This window comes from Copadichromis virginalis, linkage group LG9, assembly GCF_057382275.1.
Source record: "Copadichromis virginalis isolate Kocher_CV1m ecotype Utaka linkage group LG9, C_Virginalis_male_GT1.1, whole genome shotgun sequence".
Classification (NCBI taxonomy): domain Eukaryota; kingdom Metazoa; phylum Chordata; class Actinopteri; order Cichliformes; family Cichlidae; genus Copadichromis; species Copadichromis virginalis.
This window is the reverse complement of record NC_140626.1, coordinates 21005208-21024673: the sequence shown is the minus strand read 5'-3', so window position 1 is coordinate 21024673 and position 19466 is coordinate 21005208. Positions and strand designations below refer to the sequence as shown.

General features: G+C 44.1%; 1 protein-coding gene across 5 annotated transcripts in view; it reads left to right on the top strand.

Annotated features, from left to right (window-relative positions):
- The window catches only part of smarcd3b (SWI/SNF related BAF chromatin remodeling complex subunit D3b), a 64126-nt gene that overhangs the window by 9861 nt on the left and 34799 nt on the right, over nucleotides 1-19466 (top strand). For 4 of the 5 annotated variants that reach the window (XM_085468153.1, XM_085468152.1, XM_085468150.1 and 1 more), the window contains exon 1: nucleotides 12213-12449. The exons of the other annotated variant lie outside the window; for it this stretch is intronic. In XM_085468153.1, the coding sequence (XP_085324279.1) occupies nucleotides 12372-12449 (78 nt within the window). In that variant the 5' untranslated portion in view covers nucleotides 12213-12371. Of the gene's footprint in view, nucleotides 1-12212; nucleotides 12450-19466 lie in introns of those variants that run through there. 5 annotated transcript variants of the gene reach the window in all.

Below are 19466 nucleotides of genomic sequence, written 5' to 3'. Positions count from 1 at the left end.
TGCCCAAATATCAAAGAGAAATTAAAAATGCATGCCGTGGAAGAGTTTGGGTCTTAGGAGGTTAATGGTAAATGAGACAATGTGCAGGAGAATGTTATGAAATTTAGTGTAAATTTGGATCAAAGAAGAGGAGAATTGTTAAAGGTGTAGTTGTAAAGCTGGTGGAAACCAGACTGGAATTCTTTGTAGCGATTATTGTCAGACAAAAGTGAGCGTGAACTGTTCTCTTGTGCGTCTCATCAGTATCTGGGATCAAGTGTCATCGTTTTTCATCGACTGTATATTTTCTCAGTCGAAATCCTTGCTGATGCTCATGTTTTTCATGTTCAAGCTTCAAGTCATTAGCACTAAATTACCGTAATTGTCGGGCTATAAGCCGCTACTTTTTGCACAAGCTTTGAACCCTGCGGCTTTTAGTCAGGTGCGGCTTTTCTATGGATTGTGCATGATTTTTGTCATATCGTAAGACGATTTGTTTTGTTTGTTCCGCTGTTGTACGGCACTACGTTGCCTGGCGGAAGGATCGGGGTTCAAGAGTGGTATGTTAGTCACATGTCCGTCCGCCAGGCAACGTAGTGCCGTACGAAGTAGCGCGAAAAACAAACTTCAAAGTAGCGCTACGCGTTCAGCGGGAGGCGTGGATGATGAGCGGCGATAAACTTGCGAAAAGCAAGTTATGCCCAACTCCACCGGTGGAATCTGACAGCGTGGAAAAGTGTGAAAGCATCCACGATCACCAACGGATTTTGAAGGGCTGGACTGCTGCATGATGGAGAGGAGGACACCGCCACGGCCCTTCTGAGGGTGTTCGACTCTGACACTGACAATGAGGATTTCTTTGGTTTTGAAAGTGACAACGAAGGAGAGAAGCGGAGAGTGGATGACGAAGCCATCCTGAGCCTGTTTGTATCCGACACTGGAGGAGAGGACTTTGGTGGTTTTAGTGCGCAGAAAGAAGAGAAAGATGGTGGTGAATGACTGACTTTTCTTCTTGTTAAAGCTGTGTCACTGCACCTGAGCCTAAAAGGTAGTCCGAATCTATTTTCTGGTGTGCTGTAGGTTACTGTTATGTACTACATGTGCAAATATGTACCCATAACTTATTTTTCAAAATATTAATAAAAGGGGTGTGTCTCCAAACAGCCATCTCTTTCCTGACAATTCCCTTTGTGCATATTCTCTTACATATGATAAGTCAACATTGAAACACCTGCGGCTTTTAGTCAGGTGCGGCTAATGTATGTACAAAACAGGATTTTCCCCTGATTTTAGCTTGTGCGGCTAATATTCAGGTGCGCTTTGTAGTCCGGGAAATACGGTATATCATTTCAGGTGCTCAAACTAAAGCAGACACATTTTTCTCAGAGATGCTTTCTTCCATTCTAAGTAGGTCTTATCACACTGATTTGGGTTTAAGGGGTCATCTTTCTGCTGATTTTAATTACTAACGTAAAGCTGTAACAGTGCGGTGTAATGTCGCAATGACAGCTGTGATTGGCAATGCCAGTCGCAGAGAAACTTGTGTATCTCTGTTCGGGAATTGCATTTAAAGTAGGATTGCTGAGAGGAGATCCAGACTGTGACTGACCTTTTATATAGCCATTGGCATGGACCATCGCTTCCTCCCAGTTTGCTGATAGGTTGATGGTGCAAGTTTTGGTATTTTGGAAATTGCAGTGAGGAACATTTGTGATGCTGGTGAAACTAAAGCGATTTTTAAAAATATTTTATAAGTTTATGCTCAAACCAGCCTGAGAGGGGAAAGGCAACTGGATACAAGTTTACCCAGGGTGTCTTTTTTCTTGTCTGGCTTCACTTATCCTGACATCAACATCAATCAGACTAAGGTGGTTATCAGCTGGATGAGTCAACTCAAGGTTTACCGATCTAGCTATGAGCACATGCAAAAACCGGTGATGGATACGCCTGCCTGCAGCAGAGTGGCTGATTTTAAAAACTTAGATCACAAAGTATGAGCTGAGAGCAACATTTTTTTAGCTGCTGTAATTAATGAAATTAAGCTCATTTAAGTTAACAAGATTTTTTTTCTCCCCCCTTTCTCACTGTCCCTCTCCCCTTCTGTTTTTCTTTTCCTTCCTCTTTCTTTCTCCCTTTCCTACCCCTCACTCATGTCTGTCCCGTCTGTGACATCTGAAAATAAAATATAATAAATAATAAAAACAAAGGTCGATCAAATGGACCAATACAGCAATGCCACGATGATCCATTTGGCAAAGTAAATCCATTGGGTATCCTTGTTGGTCTTCAGACAACAATTCTGATAGGTAAAGAACCAAATGGGACAGGCAAAAAAAAAAAAGGTTAACAGATGTATCAGTGTCACAGCTCTGCCACTAAGACATGAGATTCTGATGGATTACAATTGAAATTGCATTTAATTCATGTGTAGACATGCATACGACAGTTTGTTTATTTTTTAAAAGCCTGAGAAAAAGTGAAGAATAAATATAAAAACATGATTCAAACATAGATTTTGTGCAAGGTTCATGTAATGTAAGGTCACAAAGTAAAAATCAAATAAGCTCTCTTTGTTTGTATCATATTTTAATGCTTATGGAGGAAAAACCTAAACCTAAAGAATGCTAAAGAAAGAATATATATAAAAGTACATATTTATATTATTACTGCTTTTTTGTGTTTGTATTGAGGAGAGAACACCTGAGCCAGGCTACCAGTAAGCTCCTAGTTCGGCTTCATAGTCCAGAGAGGTATGCTATAAAGCCAGATTAATGGTTTAGCCAGCTGTGTCGAGCTTAAAGTAAGTTTTTCATGACATGAAAGCGGCTTTCTTTTTACCTGGCAAAATCACCATGGTAACTTATGATGAACACATAACCTCAGGGTACGTTTCAAGTTTCAGGTAAAATCATCTGGAAGCGATTCATTTATTTCCAGCATGTTTGAAGCACAATATAATTTATTTGCTGGGCAAATATGTTTTACATCCGCAAGCCTTTTAACTGCTACAACACAGAACACACACCAAGAATACCTGTTCAGTAGGGCTGCACGATTAATCGTTAGAAAATCGCGATCTCGATTCATACTTATGCGCGATCTCATTTCCAAATGACAACGATTTTTTTTAAAAAAAGAAAAAAGACGACGACGACGATTGTACCGCATTTTGATCCGGGACGTACTCTGCATGAAAACAAGCGCTCACTCTTCCTGCTCAACAAATGACAAGGGCGGAGCCTTATACCACGTGATACAGAAGCTGTGCTGTGTGATGCTAATATTAGCAGGGAAAAAACAACGGAGAGCACATCAGGGATGACGAGAAAGTGACAGGAGAAAATCCGTTCCGGTCAACCACCCAAACACCAATAATGGGAACCTTATACAGCGCTTCCCTATACACGTCGAACTCAAAGAAATTACGGAGGCTATCACTTATCACCTGACCAAAGATATGGCTCCCATCAACACTGTGCAAAACGAGGGATTTAGGAAAATGATCAACACCCTAGACAAACGCTACACAGTGCCGTCCCGCAACTATTTTTCTATTGTTGCGCTACCTGCTCTATACACGCAGTGTCGAGCAACGGTGGAGACGGAATTTCAAGCAGTACAACATTTTGCGCCAAAGACAAAATGTGAGACATTTAACCAGTGTATTTATGTTTATTTATTGTTTTTATGTTCAGTCTCAACTGTTACGAAGTTGATGTGCAGTTAATAAGTGCAATAAATATTTATACTGGAAAAGAAAATCGTGAGAGAATCGTGATCTCAATTCTAAGCCAAAAAAATCGTGATTCTCATTTTATGCAAAATCGTGCAGCCCTACTGTTCAGTCAATAAAATAATTTCCCTTTGATCTGCTGACAAACTAACATATCATATCCCCGTCTTCTCTATCAGGCTATGGAACTGTAAGCTTTAATGTTTAAATGTATCCAGTTTAAAGTTTCAAAGCTTTAACGTGCAGCCATCATGTTAGAAACAAACAGCAGCGTTGGGAGCGCACGCAGCCTTAAAATAATTAACTCAGATTTAAAATATTAATTGTTCTGTAGGCTAAATGGCCAGATAGATTATTTTCTGCAGCATTAATGTCTTATTTGCAACAGTTTTGCTTTTAACTTTTACATGTTTTATGCTGTTATATTCACCATTTTATCGTCATCATCTGATAGGACCTCTAAATGGAGGGGGTGGCACTCACGGGGATCATTTTGTGGGGCAGAAAGATATGGATAATGCCTGAAATGCTCCATTTTTATGCGAGCACCCAAAAAACAGAGAGCCTGGCTTAACAGAGAACGTTGCTAACCACCGTCATACTGTCCTACTGTTAGCCATCTAACACAAAGAAAGCCTGGCTGTGTTGAACTTGTGTTTTTCTTAAGGCGTATTTTGATTATCCTGCATCACCTGGAAACTGTCACAGTGACATGAGCCACAGTAAGCCATGTGGATTTGAAGGCACCAAAACACTGATTTAATCCTCCGAGAGGAACGTGCAAGTTTTTGTAAAATATGACCCAGACTTCATCTTCACTCACACCACAACAGTAAATCACCTGACCTCCGAGGAGCTGTTTCTATGGATGACAAGGCCCAAAGTAACACAACTGTGTTAGCTGCTTTTTATGTAACCGTACAGCACATCAACTCCAGTGTGCGTCGTCTCGTGTGTCACCACTGCACTCGAGTCACAGAGCTAAACATTGATTTTTTTTTCTTCTAAAAATAAAAACCTGTCAATCTTTTAAAACCCAGAAGGTCACTTACCACAAACTCCTAACCGTCCGAGTGAAAATAACTGATTATAATGTATTTCATTTTGATTTCTTATTCTATTATTCTTATTATTCTATTTATTTTCAATATTCTGCTTCAGTTTATACAAGCTGAACCGAAATATTAAATAGATTTATCAGTTTTTTACTTTGGTTATTACTGAGATTGTGATTATTAAACATATCTACTCACTGTCTGTGGGGAAAAAGAGGATTTCCTTGAACTTTTTTATTATCATTCAACTATGAAAAAAATAATTACTAAAAGCTTAGGTTATGATTAAAGTTTGAATTATTTTCAGGCCTTGGAAATGACCTAAGAACAGCTTTAAGGTTTAAACAAATGTGTTGGTTTTTCAGAGATACAGTTCTATGAAAAAAGCATTTTCTGCTTCCTGATTTGGTTCAGGACTTGACTTGGTTTTTTGCATATTTGTCACGCTTACATGTTTTAGATCATCAAAGAAATTTTAATATTAGACAAAGATTACCTGAGCACAATGCAGTTTCCTAATGATGATTGAATTTATGAATGGAAAAAAGCTATGCAGCCCTACCTGGACCTATGTGAACAGGTAATTATTAAATCATAGATTAACTGTGAACGATCAAGTTGTTTGGAAGGCTGATTTCAGTTTATCAGGCCTGATTACTGCCAGCACAGCTGAATCAAGAAATCACTTAAATATAACCTGTCTGACAAAGTGAAGCAGCTATTAGTCTGGATGTAAACCATCCAGTGAACCACAGTGAGAACCATTAAACACAAATGGAGTAATTTGGAACAGCAAGAAACCTTTCCAAAAGTGGCCAGCCTATCAAAATTCCTTCAATTACTGGAAGAGCTGTCAATATTAAGGGAACCATGAGTTCGTATCTCTGCCCGAAGTCCTGAAGGAGAATATCTGAACATCAGTTTGTGCCTCGAAGCTCAAGAGCACTCAAAGCACCCCAGTAAGTCCACCTCTGATCGCTCAACAAACTGAAGGTTTTGGAGTGGCCTGGTCAAAGTACAGCCTTAAATCTGACTTAGATGCTTTGGCACGACTTTAAACGGGCTGCTCGTGCTGGAAAAGCTTCTAATGTGGCTGAATTAAAACAGTACTGCAAAGACAAGTGGAACTAAATTCCTCCACAGCGATGTGAAAGACTCATTAACAGTTATCACAAATGCTTGACTGCAGTTCTCACTGCCAAGGGTGGAACAACCGGTTATTAGGGTTTAGCAGGCAATTGCCTTTTCACAAATCATACTTTTTTTTGCACTGTATTCACATTAGATAATACTTTTTATTGAAGCTGGCTTAGAAATTCGAGCTGTATTTCTGCATATTGGAGGTACAAACTACCACTGAAGGAGTGCGTCCAGTTTTAAAGATGTGGCTCTGCTCTTCATCCATGATTTTTAACTCTGCCCTGCACGTAACGGTCCTGCCCTCGTTCTGTCGTCTCCGTGTCCCGTCCGGCACGGGCGGAGTGGTGTTGAAAGATCAGGGCTAACACTTAGCTTGGATGCAGAGAAGGAAAGAAGAGGAAGGGGAGCAGTGAGAGAGGGAGAGTTTGGAGTAGGGGGGGGAATTATCCTGCCAGCTTTATTTTTCATCCTGTAGAATTTTATATGGGAGCTGGCGAGGTTTATTCATACTGAGCGGCTGTTTTTCACTGTATGCTTGTGTCAGAGCTGATCGTGCTGACCTCGCCGCTGACTAACACGAGCCGAAGTCTTCTCTCTCTCTCTAAAACTCGGCTTTCTTTTCAGTTTCACAGCTTAAGATCTGAAATGGTTCCTCTTGCGCTTCACCAGCTGCTGCTCCACTTTTGAAGTCAGCGAAGTCTCTTTCACCGGATTGGCTGTTAGCTCTGAACACAAGGCAGATTATCCCGTTGTCATGGCTACAGCAAACAGGAAATACCCCGAGGCAGGTAACGCCGCAGGCTCGTCCCAGTGTGGAGCTTGTTGCTTGCGGGGAAACTTGGCTCATTACTGTTGCGTCCTCTTCCCATCTGCTCCCACGGCGTCTCTTCAGCAGCCGAAGCATAAACGCTGTCTGGATAAAGATGCTTTGTCCCAAACAACCCCCGAAAGCCAAGGTCGACCCTAAACTTCTTATCTGCGGCTTCTAAGGTTCGGTGCTTAACATGCCTTAGTGGCAAAAAATATCCATGGGAACGCTGCTGCTTTGTGCCGACGTTTTTTACCTCACAGTGTATTGTGCCGATCTACTTTGATCACAAAAATATCAGCAGATGCTCCATTATTTTCAGCCGTCATGGGAGACTTTTCTCTCTTTCTCTGCAGGTTCCTGTTCATTACATATGCCGAGCTGCAAGGACTCGGTACCAAAACGTACTTCCCTTCTCTCTAATCCCCCCTTCAGCGAAGGTGCAGCGCTGCGAGCTTTTGTACAGTCCCTTTGATGGCGGCTGATGACTGTTGAGTGGCTTTCCGAGAGCTCTGGCCTTTAAGCGGCTTGAGCTGGGTTTTGTCTGCAGCTATTAAACTGAAGAAAGAGAGGAGAGGGGCCCAGTGGTGGGAGGGAGTGAGACTTTTCTTCGTGCCCGGTCCATATTCCCCCTAGTGCGCCCCATCTGTCTGTGGCAATAATGTTGACGAGGGCAGGTTCGTGGCTTCTGGTATGTAAACCTTGCCACTGGGAGCTGTGCGTTATACCTCAGTGGCGGTGCCAATTTCACTCTTTGCTTTTTCTGAACATAGCGGCAAAATCGCCCCTTTTCTTTTCTGTATTTCTTTCTCTCTGCCTTTTGCTTCACATCATTGGTTAAAAAGTGCAAAGAAATCAAGTATATGTAGCTTCGGCAAGCTTTTCTTACCCGTTATGAACTTCACGAAAGACAAAGAAAGAAAAATGTGACTACATTCATATCTAATCCACTTGTTCTGCGTTCAAACTTTTGTAGCCTTGATCATAAACACCCACAGCTGCCAGCCTTTTCACACTGAGAGCCTTAAAAGCCCTGACACGGTTTCCTGAATCACTCTGAGCGATGCTGTCCTGTATTTACATAAAACTATAAGCCATGTTAGTTCAGATATAGTTCAGGGAGATCCTTCTCTCTGTGTTTCTTTTCTGTATTCTCTCGTCTCATTGGTTTAAAGTGGGTGAGACTGAGTTGAGAAAAGGTGGCGTCACATGCTACACGTTTTAGCCGTCGGTGTAGCGAGAAAAAGCCAATGTTTCAGTATTTTATTATTTTTCTCTTACTAAAGGTGACCTGTTGTAGTTTTCATCTACTCTAATGGTGATGGATGCCTATAATAAGCTTATCCTGCATGACATACTGAGGTCAGGGTGTGAGGAAGTGATAGGCCGCTCCTTAAGAAAGCTTGTTTCCACCACTGTAAATATACTTGTGAAAATTAAATCGTTCTCAGACGTCAGAATTAGCAAGACAGAATTTTATGTTAATACCTGAATTTTTGACTATAGATAGTTTTAGATTTTTCTTTTGAACGGGTGAAAACATAATAACAAAAACATGGCTCTGAACGCTCCATTTAAGACATTTTTTTCTGCTCTTTGATCTGCGTGATGTCAGCTAGAGTGGATATTCCTAATATGCTGTGACTGTAAGAGAAGAAGCCCCGCCCACTTGCTGTTTGCAAGGGTCAGCTAATCAGAAGGCATTTGGCTTAAAGAGGGGGAGGAGCTAAAGAAGCTTGTTTTTATATAGAGGACAAACTGGGGGCCTTAATCAAGACCCAGTATTCAATTCAGTTCAGTTTTCGTCTATAGCATTTGAATCACAACAAGAGTCGCCTCAAGGCACTTTTTCTGTAAGTTAAAGACAGAGAAACCCCAACAATCAGACGACCCCTTATGAACAAGCACTTTGGCAACAGTGGGAAGGAAAAACTCCCTTTTAACAGGAAGACACCTCTAGCAGAACCAGGCTCAGGGCTATAAGATAACTCTTTTAATTCTGAATCATGGAAACTGCTCTAGTAGAGTCAAAAAATACATTTATAAAGCTGGAAATTCCATCAATACACTAATGACAACCCTTTTTTTTTTTTTTTATCTTTTATCATCACTAAGATGCTGTACAGTCATGTCACAAAGGAAGGTTTCACAGACCTATTAAAGTTTTTCTGGCCCACTCTTCTTTAAAACGCTCATTGTTTATTGAGTTTGGGGACATTCATTTATGTTCCGCTCTCTTCAGGTCCCATCGGCACTTTTCAATCAGGTTGAGGTCTGGGCTTTGACTGGGTCGTTGCAGCACCTTGATTCTTTTCTGACTGTAGATTTGCTGCTGTGCTTGGGATCACTGTCCTGTTGTATGATCAAATTTGGGCTTTAGCTGTGGCAGAGATGGCCTCACATTTGACTCTCTTGGAAGTTTTCTAATTGTGCTGTTTTTGCACTTACTCTGAGTATTGCGCAGTTTGACATATGGGTGAATTTGCTGGGAAGATTGTGTCATTTTATTAACACACCTGAATGCACCAGACTAACAAGCTGCCACAACCTTAGCTTTTAAAGAGGCGCTCACACTTACTGATGAGAGTTTAAAGAGTTTATAAAGAGAAAGATGGGTAAATCGAACAACTTGGAAAGTTTTGTAAAAGCTTGCAGAATCAGAATCAGAATCAGAATCAGAAAGGGGGTTTATTGCCAAATGTTGAGCAGGTTTACAACATTAGGAAATTGCTGCGGTGCTTCAGTGCAAACATAGTGTCATAAATAGCACTTAAATAGACATGAAAAAATAAAAGTAGGGATAAGAATTAAAAGTGCTACGTAGAAAGATATGTGCATGAGCTATACATGAGATATATACATGAGAATAAGAATTAAGAGTGCTACGTAGAAAGATATATACAGGGTTAAACGGGTTGCAGGGTTAAACGCATCCTGTTTTATACACCGAGATAATTTTCTAATATTTTTCTTCTCCCAGGCCGTCTTTGAGGAGAACGTACTGCAGCACAGGGGTGCAGTTGGCTTTGCAGGAGCAGAAACAGGCCATTGTTGTTGCTTTCTGTTGCACTGTCTATACGGTGAGCTCTTTGATGCCCTCGTGTGGCCGAATGAGGAAGTGAAGAATGATTAAAACCTCTGAAGAGATGCTTTGGGAATGAAATCCTCTTTTGGAAGCTGGCTCCAGACATTACAGATTATCAGAAAAGTTATTTTGCTCTCCCTAATGTCCCTTGATTGCCATCATTGGGTTTTTATCCTCAGTGCAGCCAGACCCTCAATATGGAGCCCTCCTTCCCATTCAAACAGCCAGCTCCTCCCTGCCTGCTTGTTTGCTCCCCCTGTTGGGCATTAATTGCACTACTGTGGCTCCCTTACCCCCTGTAATCCCCCCCACCCCCGCTACACACTGGGACATTACCATTTGGTGAGACTGACTGGCTTTGGTGAGGGAGCTGATGGGGGGCCAGCAGGGGGTACTCCTGCGCTCGAGGCTTCCTTTCGCATCGCCCGAGCTGCTAGATCTCTTTGTTATCGTTCAACGCCCACGTGTTGTTGCTGGAGAAACGGGAGATTGGCACAATCCCTGGATCTGCACGGATAAGCGGGTTTGAGCTTTTGACCTTGCAGGAAATTGAGACGTACACCTCGTACACCAGTGCGATTATTATATTTAAAGTCCACACAGGTGATTAAAGGTTAATCTGACGGGATGCAAGAATGCAAGTCGATTGATGCTTCTTTAAAAGGAAAAAATATATAATTCAAGGAAGGTTTTCGCTCCTCTAAACCTTCCCAGACAGAAATAATGGCTGCGGCAGTACACTCATCTCAGCAGCAGGTGTCACCACCAAGCTGTCAGCGGCCGATGCGAGGGCCAACATTTATCTGTCAATAACCCAGTAATCAGAGACTTGAGAAAGTTCGAGGGGTATGTGTTTGAATTTATTTTTATTTCTTTAATGGATTGCTGCTGCTTAACTAACCCTCAGTAACGGTGGCTTTAAGTCACATAAGAGCTAATGCAGATGACTAAAACAGGCCTGGGTCCTGAGGCATGGCGCATCCTCGAGAAGGTCACGACCTCTGAGCTCCCGCATTAACCAAAGAGTTTTTGCTCCTTTTTTAAAGAACGAGCTCGTCGCTTTACGGTGATGATTAACCGGCACGTTGCGTGCTAATTGGCTGCTTACATGCCGTTCAGCTCTTTTCAGCAGAACAGAGGAAAAGGAGGGTGACAGTTTGCCGTCCTTTGTCACAAAGCCAAGCCGCCTTTTTGAACATGCCCCACTTTGCCCCCTTTGTCAGTCAGATAACCTCATGAATATTTCACTCCTCTGATCTGACGGCCGGGTGAAGGGGAGTGTGAGAATGAGGGGGGGGGGAGCTGAAGCTGACTTGAAAGACTCATAATCTTCAGCGTGGCGTGGTTTGCGTCAGAGTAATGACCTGTGTGGCGTTTTAATGTGTGTGTGTGTGTCAGCATGTCATGTTGAAATCAAAGCAGCCGTCTGTGTGTTACTCTTTCTCTCTGTGACCTTCAGTGGACGAATGCGTTGTCGCCTTCCCCTGCATTTTTTTGCTGAGGAAGCTTCAGAAAGCGACCTGGAAGAAATCACAGCACAACCTTATTACACGTGCGGGGAGACACAGTCACCTTGCTGTGCAGGCCGGCCTTGTTTTGTTTGTTACAGCCTAAGCGTAGCCTCTGGCTACACCACTGGGTAAAAGGTAAACGCTAATGAGGCGAGTTGAAGGAAACACTTGTAACCTGTGAATGCACCCTGACGAGGGCCGGCAGAGGGAGGCAGGAAATGAAGGTGATCTTGACGTGGCCTTTTTCCCCTTTTGTGAAGTGGCTCCAGAGCCCGTTGGCTCGCTCAGAAATACTCAAGTGTGTCTTGAGTGGTCTTGCTTTGAGTTCAGGAAATGGCATCGACCTACTCCTATATTCATCACCAGCACGTCATATATGGCAGTGCGCACATGTGGTAATGATATGCAAGCGTGGCCCCTTTAAGAGCCCAATGTCCTTTTTTGAGAATGAGCCCAGAGTCGGAGCTCTGCGTGTGCTGACCGTGGCCTCTCGGTTGGTCACCGGAGGGGAGGACGGGGGGGGGGGGGGGGGGGTGCTGCAGCAGAGAAATGGCTAACTGAGTTTACCCCCCACCCCCCAAACGGCAGCCTGGCCACGCCGCATGCCCTTATCTACCATTGGAATGCAACAGCTGTGCGGGGGAGCGGCAGAGTGGGCTGGCTGAAACCCCCCTGCCAGACCCCCACACAGCTTCTCTCTCTCTCTCTCTTTCTCTCTCTCTCTCCCCCCTCCCCTCCACCTCCAAGCGACGCTGGGCTCCTGAAAGGCAGCTCAACTAAAAAGTGAGCTAGACACAGTGAGAGGCTGGCAGGGCTGCTGCACATTCAAAATAGAGGGAGAGGGAGGGAAGAGGGAGAGAGAGAGAGAGCTAGCGAGGCAGTGAGAGAGAGAGAGAGAGAGAGAGAGAAGGAGAGTCAGGGACAGGCAGTGCTGAAAAGGAGAGCACAAAGAGAAGGAAAGTGGAGCAGGGGAGGGGAACAGGAGGCTGGGTGAAGGGAGAGGGAAAGACAAAAGAAGGAGAGGGGAGACATAGCAGGGTGAACGGAGGGGACTGAGCAAATGGCTATGGAGGAGACGGCGGGGGGAGCCAGGAAAGCCACCAAGAGCAAACTGTTTGAGTTCCTGGTCCATGGAGTGGTGAGTGGCGCTGTCCGTCATTCCCGTGAAGGGAGCTGGGCTCTGGCATGCATGTGTGTGTGTGTGTGTGTGTGTGTGTGTATATGTGTGTGTCTGTGTGTGTGTATGAGTCGGTGCAGCAGCAGCAGCAGCGGCGGTCTGTGTGTGAGAGATAGCTGGGTAAAGCTGGCCATGTGAAGGTTATTTCCAGCCCCCTGGATCCCAGCCTGTGAGGAGATGGCTTGAGAGAGCGAGAAGTGGAGCAGCGTGGATGGATGGATGGGGCTGTAGCAGGAGGAGGATGTGGAGAAGAGGGTTTCTTACCCCCCTAATAAAAAATAAATAAATAAAAAAAAGGAGAGAGAGCGAGAGAAAAGAAATAGAAGCTCAGCAGCAGCAGTAGAAGCGAAAAGCAGCCAGCTCCCCCTTTGGCTAACAGAGGCGCTCACTGAGCATGCTTCCCTGGGAGTAACAGACAGAAAAAGGGGGGGAAATGACGAGTCCGCTCAAAACAGCGAAGCCGGAGCAGCCTTCCAGGCGGCGTGAAACAATTTGAACCTGTGAGGTCACGAGACAAACCGATGTAGTATCGTAGACGGAGCCGAGGCAGGCGGCCATGCCGGAAATGATGCGGGGGTACAATCAGCCCATTCATGCAAAAGCTAGCATGAAATGTCAAGTGAAGTGTTGCTCATGGTTTAGAGGTTAAGCAACTATTGCCATTAACCACACGCAGCACACAAAGTCTGCTTCAGTAGTGGTTTGTTTTGGTGAGGAGACGAATGCATTTCGAGGGTTGAGAGCGGTGAAAAAACAAATCTGTAAGCGTCACTTTGTAGTTAGAACTTTGATTCGAGTGTGGATACAGTTTGTGCCAGTGACTCGACCTTTTAAATCTACCTGTCATCAATTCTTGTTCCAGTTAAGCAGCTAACACTGATGTATCTGTTGATATCGGCCTTTTAGGGGAATAAGGTGGCTTTTACAGATAGCATTATCTGACCTTTATCTCGTTGTGCCGCATCCACCCTGCGCTGAAGTGTTCAGAAATAGCGCAGTGAAGCGCTCAAAGACTTCCAAACAAAAGATTTCTGTGGTTTACTGACCCATAAGAGAAAAAATAGCAACAATAAAAATGAATGAACCAAGAAAAAATTTGTATCGGTGCAGAATTTCACAGGAAAACGACCGACCATGACTTCCCAAAGCGCGAGGCATCGTTTTCTTATGAATTCGACTCATGTTGTGGTGATTAAAATCAGTAAATCATCAAACCATGTTACAATTGTGCTGTCCGCCTAATAGTATCAGCTTTTGTCATTTTTTCTCATACGGTCAACAGAAGACGACTGGAAACGAGGCGAAAGATTAGCTACAAACATGCAGCCAAACTATAGCTGTGACATACACAAAAATAAAAATGACAGCAAAGAGAGAAAAAGAATCATTTTTAATCATCTCGCCATCTCTTACATTCCTCTCAGGACGTCACAACCCATAGTTTGCAGAGTGTCTAACTCTGGAGCTGCGTTGTGGTTTTAACTTCCTGAAAAAGATGAATTAAGCTTCACCTTTACTCAGATTCTGAAACGGGGCACAGCTTTTTAAGAAGGTGACAAGACTTTGTGATAGTTCATGTTCATCTCAAGAGTGTTTTTACATTTTCTAATCATAATCTTTACGTTGTTGAGAAAGTGGAGAACTCGCAGACTTTTCACTAAAGAAATCACCAAAATTAGCCCGACTGTGAGTTGGAGAAACCCCGACAGATGAAATGATGCTTGACTTTTAATAGCTGTACAGTTTAATACTTGATAACTAGAGCATGAGTGAGGACCCAGGATTGCTTGAGGTGCATGCATGTGGAAAAGAGGTGACTGGGTCACTGTGATGCTACTCTGCTGCATGTGCTGCTGCTGGACGAACTCTGCATTGGCGCCACTCCTTCCTTTAAACTCTTCACTGTGGAGCACCCTGTGTGCCCTTCACGTGGGTCTAGTGTTACCTGGAGGCCTCTGGTGATTTGTAGTAAATGGGCCGGTTGTCTGTGATTTAAAAGTATTTAGATATTTGAGTCTTTTACTCGAGAAAAGCTTTAAAATGAATGTTTGGATGACAACGTGAGTGCGCTGAGAAACATTTTGAGGCTTTCCAGACAATATTTGTCTTCATGTTTGGGGATTTGAGTAAATAGGGACTTTTTAAGTGTGTGTTCAGTTAGGGTCTGTTCGTGGACCACAAGCAGACTCGAAACTCGTGTCACACCAATGAGTGCTTGTCCACAGACGCAGGCACGTGTGGTGGGAAGCTGGACTGTTCGTCATGTCTGTAGGCAAAGTTGATCAGAAGTGTTTATATGCTCCTTAAAGACGAGCTGGGGTGCCATCGTCCTAAATATCTGCATCATCATCCAGCTGAACTGACTCTCACCTCTTCCAAAGCCTCAAGTACACCGGGAAGGTCAAAATGACTCGATAAAGCATGTTTGTGAAACCCTTTTAAGTCCTGGGTTTTAGACCTGACTCCATTTTAATCAGGGCAGGTGTCAGGTTTAGCGACATGGCGAGATTTATACACGAAACAAGATGAGGTATTGTCTTTTTGACAGGAGCGGTCATTAGAGGGGCTGCGGAGCTGAAGCCCTGCGCCCGGAGACCGACTTTAGGAAACAATGGACCAGGTGATTGATGAGCCAGATGAGTGTGTCCTCTCAACAGACCAATTAACCTTGATGAGGCTCTGGCTGCTCCAAGCCAAATATTTCCCTCTGCTTTTTCCCCCGCCTCCCATACCTCTCCTCTCCTCTGCTCTTTCTCTTCCCCCACATTATGAGATGGAAAAGTCTTGTTGTAATACTTGTGGCAGGTTCCTCGACGTGTGTACTGCAGAATGGAGAAATATTTACACTACCGGATTGGGGGGGTGGATGAGGAGGGGGAGATGATTCGGCACAGTTTGTGAGCTTGTGGCGAGCGGTGACGTTCCCTTTCCTTTCATGGTCGAATAAAGCAAAGACACACGTGCGCAGATGGATTTACATGCAAAAAACACAGACACACACATAAATACTGTGGATGCAGTCATAGCTGCGGTTCCTGAAGGTCGCAGCAGCAGCAGCAGCAGGCTTTGGCCGAGCTTCGGTTCGAGGACTGATGGGTGGGCTGAAGTCCCTTCCTCCTCTCCTCTCATTGTCTCCCTCACCTCCCTTCTGCTGTGCGACTTCTGTTGCTCGTGAAAGTCGGCGAGGAAGCCTTCGAGCCCTCTCTGTGGGAAAACCCGATAAACCCAAAACATAATATGACACAGTGTAGGCTCGGGCGTCGGTGGATTCACAGCGTGTTTGTGTAACTGAGAGCGAATGTAAACTTCAGTTTCTCTCACAGCTGGGTTGCCTTCATTGTTCCCTTCATAGAAATTTACACAAATAAAATGTTTAAGCTCAGTTACCTCGAGTGGAAGACGAGTGGGGTTCGGGTTAGGCTGTTTGGGGTGTGAGATATCGGCGTGCCTCCACGCTGTGATGCGGCAGAGGTGAAAGTCATTTCCTCTGTGGTGCCACGGTATTGAAAAGCAAAATAAAAACATTTTAAAAAATCTAATTCAACAACTACTTGACTTTCCAAACACAATGTCCAGGTAACCCAAGAAAAAATCCGCAGACCTTGATTTTCACTGAAATTTCTCTCTATCAGGAAGTTTAATGGTTTTCAGCGCGCAGCCTGAAAAGATCTTTTCAATGGGTGGTTATTAATATCTGCAAAATGTCAGCACATAAAGCCATTTGCATGGTTGGAAAACCTCTAAAAGTGAACGAGAGCGTCTTTCGGTGCAGTTTTTGGTGAGCCGACTCTTTAGGCTACGAGAGGTCGAGCATCCTGTTTCACTGTTAACGGGTGAGAAACCAAATAAAACGTCCCGGTTAGCTTTTCTCCTGACAACTGAAAACTGTTGATGGATAAAATAATCAGCTAGTAGGTCTTAACTGATAGAAGCATGTGTAATTAATATTTATTTATTTTTTACACCGGATGGCCTTCAAACCGAGGCTCTTTGACTTGACCACTACACTCCAGAGTTAGTCTATCTTGGCTAATCCAGCTAATTCAAAATCTGACAAATTAGCCTGCCCCTGAAGTGTAATCCTGCTTTATGTAACCAAAATAATGTCCTGAAGATTGTGTTTCAGGAATCAATCAGAGATGATACAATACAGAAGTATCTGTTAACACATTTGCTCAGATGTCCGCTTTTAAGTCTCTGAGGTCTGAAGCTTGGATTATACTCAGTTGCAGACACGGACAGCTGGAGACCCGACACGGTCCAAAAAACAGGCAGGAATAAAAATCCTGATCAGAATCAGAATCAGAATACTTTATTGATCCCTGGGGGAAATTATTTTTTGTTACAGTGCTCCATTTTAAACCAACATTAAGACAAGACAGACAATACGCTAACTAAGAATAGTACAATATATACATATATATACATACATACATACATAAGTCACTTATAAATAAATATTTGGAAAAGAAACATGTGTAGTTGTAGCAGCAAACAGTGTGTTAAGTGGATGCGTTGTACAGGGAGATGGCCACAGGCAGGAATGATTTCCTGTGTCGTTCAGTGGTGCTTTTCGGTAATCTCAGTCTCTCACTGAACGTGCTCCTGTGACTGACCAACATGTCATGGAGTGGGTGGGAGGTGTTATCCAACATTGTCTTTATCTTGGACAGCATCCGCCTCTCCGACACCACCTTGAGGGAGTCCAGCTCCATCCCCACAACATTGCTGGCCTTACGGATCAGTTTATTAAGTCTGTTGGCATCTGCGACCCTCAGCCTGCTCCCCCAGCATGCAACAGCATAGAGGATCGCACTGGCCACAACAGACTCATAGAAAATCCTCAGCATTTTCTGGCAGATGTTGAAGGACCTCAGTCGCCTCAAAAAATAGAGACGACTCTGGCCCTTCCTGTAAAGTGCTGTGGTGTTTTTAGCCCAGTCCAGTTTATTGTCAATGTGTACTCCAAGGTATTTATAGTCCTCCACAATGTCAACACTGACCCCCTGGATTGAAACAGGGGTCAAGTGTTTCCTGGTCTTCCTGAAGTCCACGATCAGTTCCTTGGTCTTTGCCACGTTGAGCTGCAGATGATTCTGCTCACACCACGTGACAAAGGAGTCGACCACAGCCCGGTACTCTGTCTCATCATCCCTGCTGATGCATCCAACCACCGCAGAGTCATCAGAAAACTTCTGAAGATGGCAGGTCTCTGTGCAGTGGCTGAAGTCTGTGGTGTAGAGGGTGAAGAGGAAGGGGGAGAGGACAGTCCCCTGTGGTGCCCCTGTGTTGCTAATCACCTTGTCAGACACACACTGTGGGAGACGTACATATTGTGGTCTTCCTGTCAGGTAATCAACAATCCAGGACACCAGAGAAGCATCCACCTGCATCGCTGCTAACTTATCACCCAGGAGGGTCGGCCTGATGGTGTTGAAAGCACTGGAAAAGTCAAAAAACATGACCCTCACAGTGCTCGCCGGCTGGTCCAGATGGGTGTAGACACGATTGAGCAGGTAGATGATGGCGTCCTCTGTTCCGAGACGAGGCTGATAAGCGAACTGAAGGGGATCCAGATGTGGTCTTACTATGGGTCGCAGCTGGTCCAGGATGAGCCTTTCCAGGGTCTTCATGATGTGGGAGGTCAGTGCCACGGGCCTGTAATCCTGGGGGCCACTGGGACGAGGCGTCTTTGGTACAGGGACGAGGCATGATGTCTTCCACATCACCGGGACCCTCTGCAGACTCAGACTCAGCATAAACAGTTTATGAAAGACTCCACACAGCTGGGGGGCACAGGCCTTGAGGAGTCTTTTGTCCTGTCTCCCTCCCCTCACCTCCACCCGGCCGTGGTAGACAGTTCCCCCTGCCCGTGGTCGAGTCTGGTTCTGCCTGAGGTTTCTTCCTGTAAAAAAGGAGTTTTTCCTCCCCGCCATCACCAAGTGCTTGCTCATAGGGGCTTGTGTGATTGTTGGGGTTATCTCTATAGGTCCTAACCTTGCAAAATAAAGCACCTGGAGGCGACTGCTGTTGTGATTTGGTGCTGTGTAAATCAAATTGAATCGGTTTACACTTCAGTGAATCTCTGTGGGCGACATGTTGAAGGTGACATGTGAACACAAAAAGGAAAAGAGTTCGGATTTGATGTTAATAATCGTGTGTGCGACGATGTTTGCTCGCCCGGTAAAGAGGAGATGGTGTACGTATAAAAATGCATTTAGTACTGCCGTTATAGTAAGATTAATGTGTGCTTATATGCGGTGCAACAACAAAAACTAGTAAAATGCTGTGACTTTCTTTCCCTCCTGGCTCTTTGTTGTGGTCAGTATTTTACATGGATATTTAGGGTTTGAGTCATCTTAAATGACCTCAGAGGGTTTACACATCTATATTTGTTGCACCAGGGTTCGAACCCAGACCATGCATGTCGTTCCACACCTGCTCACTACCTGCTTACCTGCCTCCTCTCTGCACCGCTCTGTCAAAGAAAGAGTGAAAAATGGCAAGAATTTAAAAAAATATGTTATAGTTGAGCTATTTTTTGCAGAAACATTCAAAATATATATATTTTTTTTTTTTACGTAAAATTGTCAAAATGAAATGCAAAACATTAGAATGCGGTGATTATAAGTGGATAAATTCAATAAATACTCGCCACCCCAACGGGCTAATTTAAAAAGAAAATCATGGTGGGAAACGTTTTTAAAATAGAAAAATGTCACAACAGCACATATAAATGTCTTGCTGCTGTTTGAGTGACGTCTTGAAGGTTAAAAATAATTGCTTAAAAAGCCCAAACGCAATAAATATGCTCCACATAAACACCAAAATCAAAGAACCGCTCAGCGTCCTGCGCCTGCCCTCCATCTGCCGGGGCCCTCTGAAAGTATTAAAGTACTTACAGTAACTACAGCACAGACGAGATGACTGATAACCCTCCCGCGGGGAGCGAATCAAACACACGACGGAGATGAGATA